The sequence below is a fragment of the Podarcis melisellensis genome (genome assembly GCF_964234715.1).
Source record: "Podarcis melisellensis genome assembly, chromosome: 14".
NCBI lineage: Eukaryota > Metazoa > Chordata > Lepidosauria > Squamata > Lacertidae > Podarcis > Podarcis melisellensis.
The window spans coordinates 9900383-9916031 of record NC_138546.1 but is presented as its reverse complement, the minus strand read 5'-3'; the positions used below and the strand labels follow the sequence as shown (position 1 = coordinate 9916031).

The window sequence follows — 15649 nt, the reverse complement described above, 5'->3', positions numbered from 1 at the left end:
GTGTGTGCATGTCTGTGTTTAAGTGAGATTTGCCAGTTGATTACTAACTAGGTGCTTGGAAGCATGTAGAAAAACCACTTAATGCTTTTTTTCAATACCTTTAGAACTATGGGGGTGGGAAAGGGGGAAGGATATTCTGGGCAGCCTCAGTCTATCACTGGTATATTTGGTATTGCTGTGTATTAGGCAAACGTTTGTTTAAAAGAATAAAGTCTCTCCACCTGCATTGACTTCAGAACACTGCAGTCCAGCTCATGTGCCTAAATATTTTTTTGGAGGTTGATGAGCTGTGTTATCATTGATCATTAAAATCACAACTACAGAGTGCACCTATTGTATGAAAGATGACTAGCAACGACCCTATACATTTAAAATGAAATAGCTGCTAACAAGCCCACTTGTTCTGGAATAAATCTTGACAGATTTCCCAACTAGCAGCAGAGAAAACCCTCAGGTTTAACTACACTTGCAGTTTATTACAGCGTTGCATTCTATGATTCATAGGAAAACCCCACCTTCAGGGCAAAGGTAGAAAGTGGTGGTGCTCATGCTATTGTCAGCCTTCAAGGTATAATTTTATCTGAAGCAATGGAGGATCTGTACTGGCACAAAGTATGGTGATTCAAACTGCACATAGCCGAGGCACCATTTGCTAGCTATGCAAAAAAGAACACACACCCCAACCATAATGAATCTTCCTATTTCCAGAAACAATTGGCAGCTTCATACTTGAGACAGTATTTAGTACAACAACTCTTCCCTACAACCAGAGGTAGGGGTTGTTTTTTGCTTTCCAAAAAAGGAAGGGATGGGGATGAACTAGAAGTAAGAACATTTGGGATTTTAAAAATAATTTCCCACTATCTAAGTGTAAACTTGCAATTTATTGGCATTAGTTACAAAATAAAACATTAGATCATGATCTGTAACATCTGGGTCAGTAGGTGGGTTTTTTTCCTTTTTTGTGATGAGAAGTTAATATATTAGGAATCCCAAATTAACCTAACAACTCGCAAAGATCCATTTTTTCTCTTTGTGTTGAACGGTGGCATTTTGGATGCCATGCAGACATGTATAGATGAGCAGCTCCGTGTCCATAACTTCATCCATCCATAGGGCTGTGAGAACAGGCTCTGCCCCTCATCATTTTGCTTTCCTGCCTGTTCCACCTTTTCTGCTTCAGTCCTGGAGTTCATCCGATGCGATTAAAGCAAAACCCCTTTCGTCAAGATGTTGGTTGCTGTACTGTCCCTTTAAGATACCACATGCCACCCTGGCTTACACAGCAGTCCTGGAAGAAAGGGGAAAGCTGTTGAGAAGTATTGTTATAATCTTCTAAAGTAGACTTGCAACAGAAGATTTCTGCCCCCAATTGCATACCACCAGAATTAAGGTCAATGAGGTGGGGTGGAGGGGTGAGGGAAGAGTGAACAGGCAGCCATTGTCCTCTCTAAGTTGAGAATACAAAGAATGTGGGGGAAGGAATACAGTAATTCTTATTTTCCATTTTCATTACAAACTAAACACTGCATAGCATTTTTTAAAATAAAGTGTGTCAACTTATTTATAAAGCTTTACCATTTGCACACTTCACAAGGGTGCAGAAATGCAAAATAGGTAAAGAGGCAGCAACTGCTGGATGTTGGGAGCCAACAAAAACTGTGGTCACCCTGTCATGCACAACATCAGGGCAACTTCTGAGCACCTTCAATCTGCCAGCTGCTTTTCCAGCTCTAAAACTCAAGTGGAGGGCTAGTCTGTGGGTTTGATACCTGCTTTTCCCCAGCTCTACATCCTTAGAGGAGAAATGGAGGTTGTCCCTTCTGTGCTTGACACAGTCACCCAAAGGAAGTCAGCCCCCCACCCACTGCAAGTGGATCTGTGGACCCCAGGAGGTTAGGAATGGCGGGGTTTAACTGGACTGTCAATGCTCATTCAACGAACCCAGGATCCTCAACATGTGCCTCCAACACGTACTTTTGAGAAACTAAAAGAAGCCATTATTCTCAACAGCCCTGAGCAGTTAAAAAAAAGGTATGGTGTGTGTAAAATTCACTGCCACCCTTGCTATTTGCCAAGCTCCTCTAAACTGCACAACTCCAAGGACTCTCCCTCATCGCTCCCCATGAAGTGAACAGGGCGGCAGCTTCAAGGGAGGCAGCAACCCAGGGGAGCCACAGAGAAGAGCTGTTGGCTGGAAAAAGCAACTGCTTTGGTGCCTGCAGACAACTTCTGTTGATACAATCTAGGCAACTAGAAGGGTCCTCAGAGAACTGCAACCTGCCCTGGTAACACTTCCAATGGGAATCATTTGGCACCCTTTTCCCACCTCCTACAGAAACAATCACAACACAGCATTGCAACTCGTTACCTGGCTGGAAGCGCCATTAGAGACCAGAAAGCATGAATCCGCTAATTGGTGCAATTAACTAATTAGCCGTCTGAATGCAGATTAAAGAGAGCGAGAGTGCATGCACTCCCAGAGTTCACATCCAGCCATCTGGCCTGTCTCCTTTTCAGCTTCCCCACCAACCCGTGCTATATACAGCTCCCAAATCTACAGAACAAAACCGGTCAGATTAAGACACTAGATTGGGATCTGAAACAAAACGTTGCAGTGTATATCACACCTCAGTTAAGGAATTCCCCCAGCTAGCTGTACCCTTTTTTGGGAATATACCATTCCACCTCACTCCCAGCATAGCATAGCCATTCACTGAGCATGCCCTTTCAGCTGCTGCGACTGGGTGTGTGTGTGTGTGTGTGTCCTTATTTGTTTCCCCCAAAGCCTGCTCATATATCCATGGAATATCCCATTCTGCTTATATGAGGACTGGTATTCACCTCTGAAATTTGGAAGTGAGGGGAATATGGCCAGGCAACTTTGGACCTGAGGGCCAAATGTGGCCCTCCAGGTCTCTCTATCTGGCCCTCTGGCCTCTCCCTGTTTCCTCTGTTTTTGCCTGGCTGGAATGTGACCTTGAATTCCAATGCCTCTTGCTCGCCTGGAAAGAAGGTACAAAGGACAACGAAGGTAATTTACATTCATTGCTCCACCAGAAGGTTGCAGAGCAGGGTATGCGGTCCTTGGGTTGAAAATGGTCCCTGAATTCCAAGAATATTCTACAGGTGTGAGTTCATCAATGGGACCCCACCTCCCAGGGTTATTAAAAGCTTACCTAGGGATGGGGGCAGCAAGATTTCCCAGGATTTGTGAAACCAAGAACCATACAATAAAAATCTGCAATATCGGAAGATTCCGAGCACAATTCAAAGTGTTGGTGTTGACCTTTAAAGCCCTAAACAGGCTTGGCCCAGTATACCTGAAGTAGCGTCTCTACCCCTATCATTCTGCCCAGACACTGACGTCCAGTGCCGAGAGCCTTCTGGCAGTTCCCTCATTGCGAGAAGCAAAGCTACAGGGAACCAGACAGAGGGCCTTCTCGGTAGTGGCGCCCGCCCTGTGGAACGCCCTCCCAACAGATGTCAATGAGATAAACAACTACCTGATATTTAGAAGACATCTGAAGGCAGCCCTGTTCAGGGAAGTTTTTAATGTGTGACATTTTAGTGTATTTTTGGTCTTTGTTGGAGCTGCCCAGAGCGGCTGGGGAAACCCAGCCAGAGGGGCTGGGTACAAATAATAAATTATTATTATTATTATTATTATTATTATTATTATTATTATTATTATTTCTTCCCACCCAACGGTACCTATTTATAGTTTGCTATAAAACCGCATCTCTCGCAGCCACTCTGCAAAGAGGGTCACAGCTTGAGAAAAAGGGGACTTCAAAGCTTTGCAGGGCTTCAAACATTACCTTCCAGCCTCAATACCACAGCTGGCCCTTGCTCGGCTGCTTAATTGGCCAATCTAATAAATAATCTTTAAAGGTGATTTTAATTAAAGCTTAAGCAATATAGATGCCCCAGGTAGAGACCTGCTGTAAGTCAGTTATGCAATGCAATTAGGGCGATGGATTAAAAGTAAACTTAAAAGGCAGCGGCCTTTGGGAATCGCCTTGAGCAAAGCAATCCAGTAATAAAGCTAAGTGTGCTATCACCCAGACATCAATGCATCTGCAAGTATCTGGACACACACGTGTGTAAACACGTTCTGGCAAATCATTAGAAATTTGCAACGAAAGAGCAGGTAGTGGTCTGTTCTCTATAATCAGGAATGGACAGATTCTGAAGAGATACTTAGGGAGCGGCTGCATCTGAACAGTAGAGCACATGCATTGCACACGGGTTCAATCCCTGGCATTTCCAGAAACAAGTGGGACACTTTGCCCATCAGCCTTAGATCAGGGGTCAGCAAACTTTTTCAGCAGGGGGCCGGTCCACTGTCCCTCAGACCTTGTGGGGGGCCGGACTATATTTTGAAAACAAACCAAAAACAAATTCCTATGCCCCACTAATAACCCAGAGATGCATTTTAAATAAAAGCACACATTCTGCTCATGTAAAAACACCAGGCAGGCCCCACAAATAACCCAGAGATGCATTTTAAATAAAAGGACACATTCTACTCATGTAAAAACACACTGATTCCCAGACCGTCCGCAGGCTGGATTTAGAAGGCGATTGGACCGGATCCGGCCCCTGGGGCCTTAGTTTGCCTACCCATGGCCTAGATAATACCAAAGTACTAGATGAGTCAATGGTTTGACTCTGCAGAAGTCAGCTTTCAAGTGTTAAGTTCAGACCCCTAATACCAATCACCTTTCTTCTTTCCCAGAGTCTGTCTACTCCCTCTCTAGCTCTATTTGCAAAATGAATTAAGAGCAAGGGTGGTGACCTCTAGATGCTGCGGGACTCTCAACTCCCATCAGCCCCATGCAAAGCCAATGGGCAGGGATCATGAGAATCGTAGTCCAGTTATGCCTGGAAGGTTACCATCCCTGGGTTAGAGAGGGACTGATCCTATTAACAGGGGGCCCGTTGACTGTATCCTTTTAAAACTGCTTGCACACATCCCATTCAATATATACCTTCAAGATTTTATCGATCTCCTGTTTATCTAGTTCCTCTCCGTATTCCCGGGCCAGCCGATTCTGGATGACGTTTCTGCGCACTCTGTAGTTTTTGGAAAAGATTTCGAGCAAAATTTGCCGGTGCTTTGAGAAAGAGAGAGAATGAGTGAACTTCAAGTTAGTACAAGAGGGAAACAAGAAAAAGCTCATGTCAGCATAAAACAAAACCTAGAGGCATAAGTATAATTTGCACCACTCTTTGATGACTTAGGAATAGAAACAGCCCCTCTCAGCAGATTCCTTCTAATCAATCCCGGGCCAGCAGAGTGGTCTATCAGCATTGAGAAACCGATTGCTCTGTTCAGTGCATCATGCAAAACAACTGACTTAGCCAAGTCTCAGCCGGCTGCAAGGGATTCATCCCACTGCACTTATCAGAAGAGCAAGATCGAGAAAAACAACTTAAGTGCACTAATTTTAGAGCGGTTCAGTTCAGAAATTACAGCAAGGCTTGACTGGTGCCTAAATGGAGAAATCACGATTTGAAACCAGCTGGAAAGTCAGAATTGGGAAGTCCGGCTCCAAGTAGATCCTGGTTTGTGTCAACTGTGAAGTAATGCCATGTTCATAGGGCTCAACCAGAGCATATGACCGTCCTTGGAACTTCACAGCCAAGGAATGCACACAGCAGAGTGTTAATTCTTCATTGTCAAAGGGAACTTCATTGTCAAAGGGAACAAAGTCGCTTCTACTGCTCTGGAACAATAGCATCTAGGCAGCTATTTTCAGGTCCATGCTTTATGGAGCAGTTGCAGCAACTGGGGACCTCTCCCCTGTCCCAGTTTATGTTCCTTCTTCCCCTGATGGGCTGCATTCACATTGCAAGACTGCACGGAAGCTGTTTCTGCTCTTCCACTTCAATTCTCTCCTGGGTCTGGGAGACAGTGGTGCAGGGGAGAGTGGAAAGCGCTTGCCTTGCCTGCCTTTTCCTCCTCCTCTTCCTCCAGGTCTGACTCTTCCCCTGCCGTTGATTCTTGCCTCCTGGCTGGCACAGGTCCTCACAGACCACTGCCCCCCTCTTCCAAATCAGGCTCCAGCCTCCTTGCATCCTGCCTGACTGGCAGGGGTCCTGCAGGTCTTTTCCACCGCCTGCCACCCGACCCTTTTAGCTGGAAATGCTAGGGTTGAAACGCTTACACAGGAAGCTGCCTTACACTGAGCCAGACCACTGCCCCTCTAGCTGAGTATTGTCTCCTCTCCAGGATTTCATGCCGGGTTCTCTCCCAGCCCTGCCTGGAGATGCCTGGGATTATAATCTTAGAATTGCAGAGTTGGAAGGGACCTTGAAGATCTTCTAGCCCAGCCCCCTGCAATGCAGGAACGTGCAGCTGTCCCAGATGGGAATTGAACCTGCGACCTTGGTGTTACCAACGCCACACTCTAACCAACTGAGCTGTGTTATACGCTTGAACCTGAAACCTTCTGCATGCAAAGCAGATTACGATTTTGAATACGCTCTACCTGTGAGTCACAGCCCTTCCCCATGACTATCTGCTTGCAGGAGGCAAAGCGAATATTTTCTATGCAGGAGGAATGAATGAATGAATTTATTATTTCGGTCAAAGGCCAGTTCCAGCCCACATACAATATCAAGGAAGTCATAAAACATGACAGGGATACATTTGAATTTGCAACTGGGTATAACAGGGATGTGGATGGCACTGTGGGTTAAACCACAGAGCCTAGGACTTGCTGATCAGAAGGTTGGCAGTTCAAATCCCCGTGATGGGGTGAGCTCCCGTTGCTCGGTCCCTGCTCCTGCCAACCTAGCAGTTTGAAAGCACATCAACGTGCAAGTAGATAAATAGGTACCACTCTGGCGGGAAGGTAAACGGCATTTCCGTGCGCTGCTCTGGTTCACCAGACGTGGCTTAGTCATGCTGACCACATGACCCGGAAGCTGTACGCCGGCTCCCTCGGCCAATAAAGCGAGATGAGCGCCGCAACCCCCGAGTCGTCCATGACTGGACCTAATGGTCAGGGGTCCCTTTACCCTTATAACAGGGACAATACCGATATAGCAACAGTTGAAAAATATATAAATTAGAACTTAAGTCACTAAAATATAACCTAAAAATATCATTTAAGGCAGGAGGAATTATACGATCAAAGCAGCACATCATCAAGGATGGATGGTACACTGAGCCCCAGAGGATAAAACCGCCTCTTGGACCAGCCTTTTTTCCTAATGAGCTGAAAGTGCGCTGCTGCTGACTGGACGAAGGATGAGCAAATGCATAAACGCTGCCGGGTGCCAATGTCTAGGCAGGACTCTGCTGGAGCAACAGCTCCAATTACCAGCTTACCTGATCGTACATGTCACCAGCTTCCCAAAGTGCAAAGACCTTTTGTTCATCCAGCAACGCAGTCGTCTGCGGGGGAAACTAGAATAAAGAAATAAATCAAACAGGTTGCGCTGGTTAGGATTATTGGCTTTAGGGTATTTAAAGACAGGATTGGAAAAAAAGAATAATTCAATTAGGATTTTGCACCCGGGGGGGACAGAACGCAGAGGCTACAATCTTAAGCTTCAACTTAATGCAGGAAGAACAACAACTCGGTATCCCCTGGCAAGAGAGCATTGAGCGGAAAGCCTGTAAGACTGTATCTTGAGGACATAAGGAGGACTTAAAACTTGTTTACATAGCAAACTTTGCTTCTGTCTGTTTAAAGCAAAGGGCAGTCAATGGCAGCCTGTCCAACAAACACCACAAAGCTTTAGCATCTAGTGCCTGATCATTTTCACAGGATAACCCCCCCCCCACACACACAATTCTGATCGTATTACTGCCACCCCACTTGGATCCAAGCAAATAGGTTTGCCAGCACTTGGAGACGAAGAGGTCTAAGCTTTTCTGCGTCACCTTCATTCATGCCTGGGCACATGCGCGTCAGACATGTGCTTAGATGGTGGCAGGTGACAAATACAGAACTTTTGAACCAGCCTCGTGGGGGCTCAACAGGACTCTTAGCGCCAAAGCTGGGGAGGGTTTCCTACACCCCTTGAGAAAAAACACCCTATTTATTTGCTTTAGATTGCCTACAGCTCTGCTTCAACCTGGGGCATGGTCTAAAAAGCCTAAAAAGGATAATGCTGCCGTAATGCCTCCAGAGCACTGTAATTAGGGAAAGGAAAGAGCAGGTTGTCAGTCTTTTCGGAGTCAAATGTTACGCATGACACACAACAACACAGTTTTTTAAAAGCATCATCACACCATACTTCAGACAGGTTTGCTCTGGGTCCTGGAAGGATGTAATTAAGCACCAACAACACCATATACTTTATTACAGTGACTAATCATGAACCGGTATTCAAAATCTTGAAGCAAAACGTTTTGGCACCCACCTTCAGCTTCTCTAATGTGATGAGCACCAGAAGCCAAAACGTTTTGCTGTGAAGATTTTGAATACCTCTGTTCTTTCATAGCTAATGATTTCTATACACAGTCTGATGGAGAGATTATGGGTTGGATTCAACGCTAGTCCTACTCGGAGAAGACCTACTCAAACAAACGGGCATGACTAATTTAAGTCTGTTAATTTTAACGGATTTACTCTGAGCAGAACTTAAGCTGGCTGCCTGCAACCCTGTATGTTTACCTAGCTGTAATATTCCAGCAAGCCACATTAACCACATACGTTAACTCTAGAGGCCAAATATAAAATAACCCCAACCCTGTTGCAAGCACTGTGTCACCGCTGTCAGTAAGCGGGAGTCCCTTTCACAGTTGCTCAGACAGTTATTACTGGCCCTCACTACTCCCATCTGCACGCTGCATTTAAATCCGTATCATACCACTTTATACAGCCATAGAATCATAGAATTGTAGAGTTGGAAGAAACCCTGCGGATCACCAAGTCTGATTCCTGCAACACAGGACTATGCAGCTGTCCCATGTGGGGACTGAACCTGCAACCTTGGTGTGTCACGCCTTCCCCCAAAGAATTTTGGGCGCTGTAGTTTCTTAAGGGTTCTTATGAGGTCTGTATTCCCCTTCACAGAACTACAATTCTTGGAGTTTTTGTGAAGAGGGATTAAACCATTCTGGGAATTGTAATAATAATAATAATAATAATAATAATAATAATAATAATAATAATAGCAATACAGTGGTACCTCAGGTTACATACGCTTCAGCTTACAGACTCCGCTAACCCAGAAATAGTGCTTCAGGTTAAGAACTTTGCTTCAGGATGAGAACAGAAATCGGGCTCCAGCGGCACAGCGGCAGTGGGAGGCCCCATTAGCTAAAGTGGTCTTCAGGTTAAGAACAGTTTCAGGTTAAGCACGGACCTCCGGAACGAATTAAGTACTTAACCTGAGGTACCACTGTAATAACAATTATTGCTAATATTGCTATTATTATTATTTATACCTCACCCCTCTGGGTGGATTTCCCCAGCCATTCTGGGCAGCTTCTAGCAGGAGATTAAAAATACATTAAAACATCAGTCATTAAAAACTTCCCTAAACAGGGCTGCCTTCAGAATTGTAGTTCTGCGAAGGGAACAGGGGTCTCCTATCAACTCTCAGCACTCTAAAGAAGCTACAGCTCCCAGAATTACACCCGTGCTCAGACACCCAGGAACTAGGAGCGGCAATTTGCGCACTTAAAATATTTAAAGCCGCTTTCATGGCAACGAGAAGATGAATTCATTCCCTATTAACAGCGCACTGGCAAAAAGATGGTTTTCCAGGCCAAGCAGTGCCCAGAGCTGTTGTCTGCTATGATGTGAATCAGTTTTATTGCCTTTCTGAAGGAGTCCACCCCTACTTGTTAAAAACAAACACCATTCATAGCAACAGTTTTGCAGACATGTGATAAATCTAATTCGCCAGTCTCCTAAAAGAAAGGACCACACTCTCGACTGCACCACTTCCTTTGTCTCTCACTTCCTGCATTTGAAACAAGCTCAGTTTGGGTTCAATTCAGACATTGCGCCAAAATATACTGGCTTGCTTCAAGTAGGAAAGAATGCCGTTCCTCCAAAGTGCCATCTGCAGAGATTTATTACAGCCCAATGCCTTTTGGAACCTGGGTTCCTTTCTTCAGGAGCCATCTCAAATGCTGCCAAAATGGGCAGCGATAACTGTGCAAGATGCTTCATTCTGTGCTACATAATTTGGAAGTTTTAGATTCCTCCAAAAGGAACACAACGAGCTGTAGTTAATCCACCTAGTTGGTATTTTTCAGAACAAGTTTCTTCTTTTCATTTTAGGTTTCTGTGCCTCACTCCTAGATTTATTTATTTTTATTTTGACCTAGAACAGGTTAAACAAGCCACAGCAAGCTTTGGGCTTCCCCTTTCCCTTTCCCATGCCAGCAAGAGGAGACTAGAATTCACTTCCAATTTTAAACAAGCCACAGTTCCAGGGGTTCAGATGACCCAGGGAACTTTGGTTTGCTTAAAAAGAAGCTTTCCAACTCGGGTGGGGAGAACAGACAGGCACAGAACCTGTGGCCTTCCAGATGTTATTGGGACAACAATTCAAATCATCTCCCCCCAGGGGCTGATAGGAACAGGAACTGTGCATTATCTGGTTCCCCACCATTACAGATTTGCATGAGGCCTGAATCAGGCCTCCAAGACGATTCAGGTGCAACATCAAACTATGGCTTGCTGCAATGTATGAATCAAAACTGCATGACTAATTATGGTACACAGGTGGCCACCAAGCGGGGAAGTGGAGCAAGCTCTTATAAACAAGAGCTTGGGTAAACTGTAATTGGGCGTTACATCTTAGCCAACAAGTCATGGTTTGGGTCATTGCTCCATCCACCAAGCCCACTACTTGGGACAGTACGTGATGATTTTTTGAGGAAGGGGGAAAATCATGCAAACTGTTGCTTGTTTGCACTTTTGGCTTGAACCTAAACTATGGTTAGCACAAACCAATCTTTGGTGTTATCTGTGGAGTGTTTGAGATACAACAGTGGTTTAGAATAGTTTGTGTCTTTCCATTTTCCCTTCACTCTCATTTCTAGGATATGGGTACCTCTAGGAAGAGGAGTTGGAACCATAACTATGGCTCAGCAGTCACACCAAAACGTGGTTAGCATTAATTGCTCGATGTTTAGTTGTGTTTTTATATTATGTTGGAAGCTGCTCAAGTTACTGGGACAACCCTGCCAGATGGATGCGGTCTAAATAATAATAATACAAATAATAATACTACAATCCTGATGCTGGTTTGCGGTCTACAAAAAACCCTAGCTTGACGTGACGTCACAGTAAACCATAAATGACATTCCTTAAACACGGTTTAGTGGGATAACTGAAACCTTGTCCTCTCCAATTCCAATGCTTATACGGTCCCTTACACATATGAGCTGTTTAACAAAGTGAAGCCCATCCTGCCCACAGCCCAGGCAGCTCACAATCCAAAGAGATGGAAAGAGATAAAGAACACAAGGAGCAAAGAGCATGCAGAGATATAAAGATTGAAAAGGGACAGATCAGAAACCTATGTTTTAAAAGGGATGTGATAGTCCTTTATCCTGGTTTAAAATAGTCCAAGAAGGGCCCTGTGCAGACATAAGATTTTAAACCTTAGGGATAACCAGGGTTTGTTGGTTTCTTAGAACTATGGTTTGGCTTGCCAAAAGCCCTGTTCCTGGAGGTCATGGAAAAAGAGGCAACTTTCAATACTTGCAACTGTCAAAACTTGCTTGTCGCTTTGCAAGCAGAGAAGAGAGTCTGGCTTTCTTCAAAGTTTACTCAGTGGGATTTTTTTTTTTTAAATCACATTTGTGGCTGCGGAAGTGCCTTGCGATCCAGAGGCAACAGCATTAATCTCATTCACAGGGAACATCATAAAACTCTCCCAGCTTAAAGTACATATGCCTCAAAGCTCTGACTAACAAAGATCGATGAAATAGTCACTCACTTCCAACAAGCCAGCACCTTTAAGCCATGATCGTTTGATTCCAGCTAGACAAGTAACTTCCTTAAATTACTGTTATAGACACAGATATACACAGTCAATTCAGCTACCCTTCCTTGTGACAAGATGGCATTTGTTCCACTCCAGTTAGCTACCTTCCTTACAGATCAAACGAAACGAGTCCAGGAACTCTGCATATTTTTTAATTACAACATGCAAGTACAGGAGGGAGTACTGGGTATGCAACTAAAAAAGTGGAGAAACCTGCCTTTTTCAAAGGTGGATTTAAAAGTCTGTGGGGACCTCAGATACTGGAATACTTCTTAATAAATAAATTAAAATTCCCTGCACACAGAAAACTAGCATATCAGGGAGGCATTTTTTGTTTGTGGGGTGGTTGTATGCAGAAACATTCCTTTGTATGAGAGCTCACCTGCAGCCTGAAAGGGTAAGCCCATGGAATTTGCCACCTCTGTAAAAACTAGGCCATTTAAAAAAGCTATTAAGCTAGTTTTTGATGGAGAGAATGTTTAAGTACAGAGGAGCGACCTTTGACTTTGGAGGCCCTGCTTCTGTGCTCATCAGAAACATCACTTAGGGTGGCAGTCATGAGAGACAGGGTGTTCTCAGTGGTGGCCCCTCCATTATGGCACTCCCTCCCAAATGAATTACGTATGGCTGCTACAATATGGATGTTAAGTGGGCCTTCAGAACTCACCTATTCTGAGCAGCCTTTGCCTCAAGCAGGGCTGGGGAACTGCTGGCCCCCCAGATATCACTGGACGACAACAACCATCACCCCCGAGTACTGACAATGCTGGATGGGGCCGAGGGGAATCAGAGTCCAACATTTGGTGGGCCAGAGGTTCCCTGCCCCTGGCCTAAAAGGACTTAATGGCTTGATGGATGTTGAGATTTCTGAGCCATTTTAAAAACTATTTTATTTTATGGTGTTTTTGCCTAACTAGGAGGAAAAAAAACTCTGGTCCTCAGCCTCTGCTGCTTTGTGGCATTCCTTCAGGAGAAGAAAGGGGTGCACAAATCCGGAATGGAATCCCCGAGATAGTTGAATGATGCCTTGTATACCCCCTTCCAGAAACTCCTGCAGCCAGGCAAACTGGTGCCAAATGTATTGTTCTGCTTTCCTTTGGACCACATCAGTGAGGCCAAAAGGGAGGGTTTGTTGCATGGGGAGCCCAGGACCTCCATCCCCACCTGCCCGGGAGTGCACCCCAGGAAGGTCACTTTGGTGTTGCTAACATAATGATTTGACTTCACCCCCAGAGGTGCACTCCATTGTCTCTCAAGACTGATGCCAACAACAACTGATCCTTTTAAACAGGGAGATGCCAGAGACTGTATGTGGGATCTTTTGCATGCAGAGCAGTTGCTCTAACACCAGGTCTTTCCCTTCCCATAGCTTGCATTAAAAGGCTCTAGAACTGCACAACAGATCTGCATCCAAAAGCCTGCAGATAATATTTCAGCAGCACATTAAAACAGAAGTAGAACTCCAGCCATCAGGTCTCATGAGGGCCCTTCCAAACCGTGGCTGCCTAGCACCTCCATGACATCACAGCAGCCAAGCCAATGGACAGAAATACCATGACCCCACCTCTTGCACCAGCCCCCCTGCCACATCAATCGAACCTGCCACTCACAGCCTGCAAAGGCACTTATAAACAAAAAAAGAGCAGAAAAATCACTTACAGGCACCATAATTTGTTTGCAGCCCATGTCCAACACCATGTCCTGTAACATTTTGTCGGAAATGCCGCTGAACAGGAGATTCCCAGGAGGCAGACTAGCCACGTGGAGATTAAATAACCGTTTGAGCTCGTTCAGGGTTAGCACATACTGTTTCTTAAACGTCGCCGCCACAAAGGCTCTGAGTTCTTGCGCGACTCTCTCTTGGACCGTCAAGAGGCCGTTCACGGAGTCCACAGAGTTCTCTTCCGAATGGATGCCGTTGGCCAGTCCATTATTGAGGCCGTCGCAGACAGAGGTGTCCATAGGCTCCTCATCGCTCACGGGCTCCTCTTTTATATGGACGCCAAATATGTCCACCGGGCAAGTGCCCTGGCTGGCTTTGCCCTCCGCTTTCAGCTTCTGGAAGTCCTGCTCCAACTGCCCGTAGGTCTGCTTGACTCTTGCTTTCGCCAGACTGACCCGCTGCTCTCCAGAAACCAGCAAGGGGGCAGCTACAAAAAACAAGCGAAAGGGGTGTGAGGGTAAACCGTGGTTTGAGTAAACCTTGGCTCTCATCCACCATCCCTGACCATAGGCCATGCTGGCAGGGGCTGTTGGGAGATGGAACACAACAGCATCTGCAGAGCCACAGGTTTCCCATCCTTGTATTAAGCCCATGTAAGAAGGAGGCAGACCACACAGGGTTCCTGAGAAAGAAAAGCAAGGTAGGGTGTCTAGGGAGCAAGTTTGACTACACCAAGGAAAACACCTGGGAAGGGATTAGTAGAAGAAGAGTCAGTTTCTAGCGTACAATATACGTAGAGTCCTGCTGGTGCAAGCAGCTGGTTCGGGTGCATAAAGCCCTACAGAGCTTGGGAACATAATATGGTGGAACCTTGGTTCTCAAACTTAATCCATTCGACTCCCGAAATGTTCGAAAACCAAGGCATGGCTTCTGACTGGCGCAGGCGCCCCAGAACCAATAGCCGACAGCCGCATCGGACGTTGGGCTTCCGAAAAACGTTAGAAAACACTTACTTCCAGGTTTTCAGCATTTGGGAGTCTATTTGTTTGTCAACTAAGCTGTTCAAGAACCAAGGTACCACTGTATCTGAAAGATTGCCTCACTCCTTATATACCAAATCGAGCACACGTGAGGACCTCCTGCAGATGCCACCTTATCAGGAAGTCTGCTCTGCACAATGCAGGAGTTGGGCTTTTAGTCTGGTGGCACCTGTCCCTTAGAATGCACTCCCCTGTCCTCACTGTCTTTTTTGTGTCTCCGCTCTTTCAACAAGCCTTTAAAGCTGAAATCGTTCTCAGTCTCAATCTCTATAGGATTTTTTTCAGATGCTTTCTTTAGATTGGTTCCTCCCCGGAAAAAAAAGTTTATTGTTTTAGCACTTGTTTGGAAGGGTGGGGTATAAATTTGATTTAAAAAACAGAATTAATCATTCATTCACATTCACACACACACAGGGTCCTTTGGAGAATTCAAGCCCATGTTCACCTCCTTATTTCAGACATGGTGATATATTGAAATATCACAATGTTTGGGCTGGTGATATATTGTGATGTTGAAAACCAGTTATCGCCTAGCCCTAATGTTAAGGAAAAAAGTGGGGGGGACGGGGACCAGAGCATATCACCATTAGATGTCCACAGAACTTATCGACCGACCTACAAAATCTGCATCAAACCCTCTGGTTCCCAGTGTGGCATTATGGTTGGACTGGGACCTAGGAGACCAGAGTTCGAATCAGCCCTCAGCCATGAAGTTCACTGGGTGACCATGGGCCAGTCACTCACTCTCAGCCTATCCTACCTCACAGAACTGTTGTGAAGACTGCATGAGGGGGGTGGAGAAGCACAGACGCCACCCCGAGCTTCTTGGGAGAAAAAGTGGGGATATAAATGCAATAAAATAAAAACAATCAAGTTGGCTCACCTGCTTGCGCAGCTTGTTTCTTTGGTGCTACATGTTCCTTGGCCAAGCTGTAGACTTTCTCCAACCTGAAATTGGGTAGGAGGAGCATTT

General features: G+C 45.4%; 1 protein-coding gene and 1 long non-coding RNA gene across 2 annotated transcripts in view; one reads left to right on the top strand and one right to left on the bottom strand.

Moving 5' to 3' along the window:
• Positions 1-865: 865 nt before the first annotated feature.
• POLR3E (RNA polymerase III subunit E) overlaps positions 866-15649 on the bottom strand; it is a 38768-nt gene continuing 23984 nt past the window's right edge. Inside the window, exons 17-21 of the mRNA XM_081889182.1 lie at positions 15560-15624; positions 13633-14123; positions 7343-7420; positions 4995-5120; positions 866-1291 (exon numbers count right to left, since the gene is read on the bottom strand). Coding sequence (XP_081745308.1) covers positions 1226-1291; positions 4995-5120; positions 7343-7420; positions 13633-14123; positions 15560-15624 — 826 coding nt within the window. The 3' untranslated portion in view covers positions 866-1225. The remainder of the gene's footprint in view (positions 1292-4994; positions 5121-7342; positions 7421-13632; positions 14124-15559; positions 15625-15649) is intronic.
• Positions 5701-7443, top strand: LOC309357310. Its single transcript, XR_014163077.1, has 2 exons — positions 5701-5983; positions 7129-7443. It is a non-coding gene; the product is annotated as an uncharacterized lncRNA (long non-coding RNA).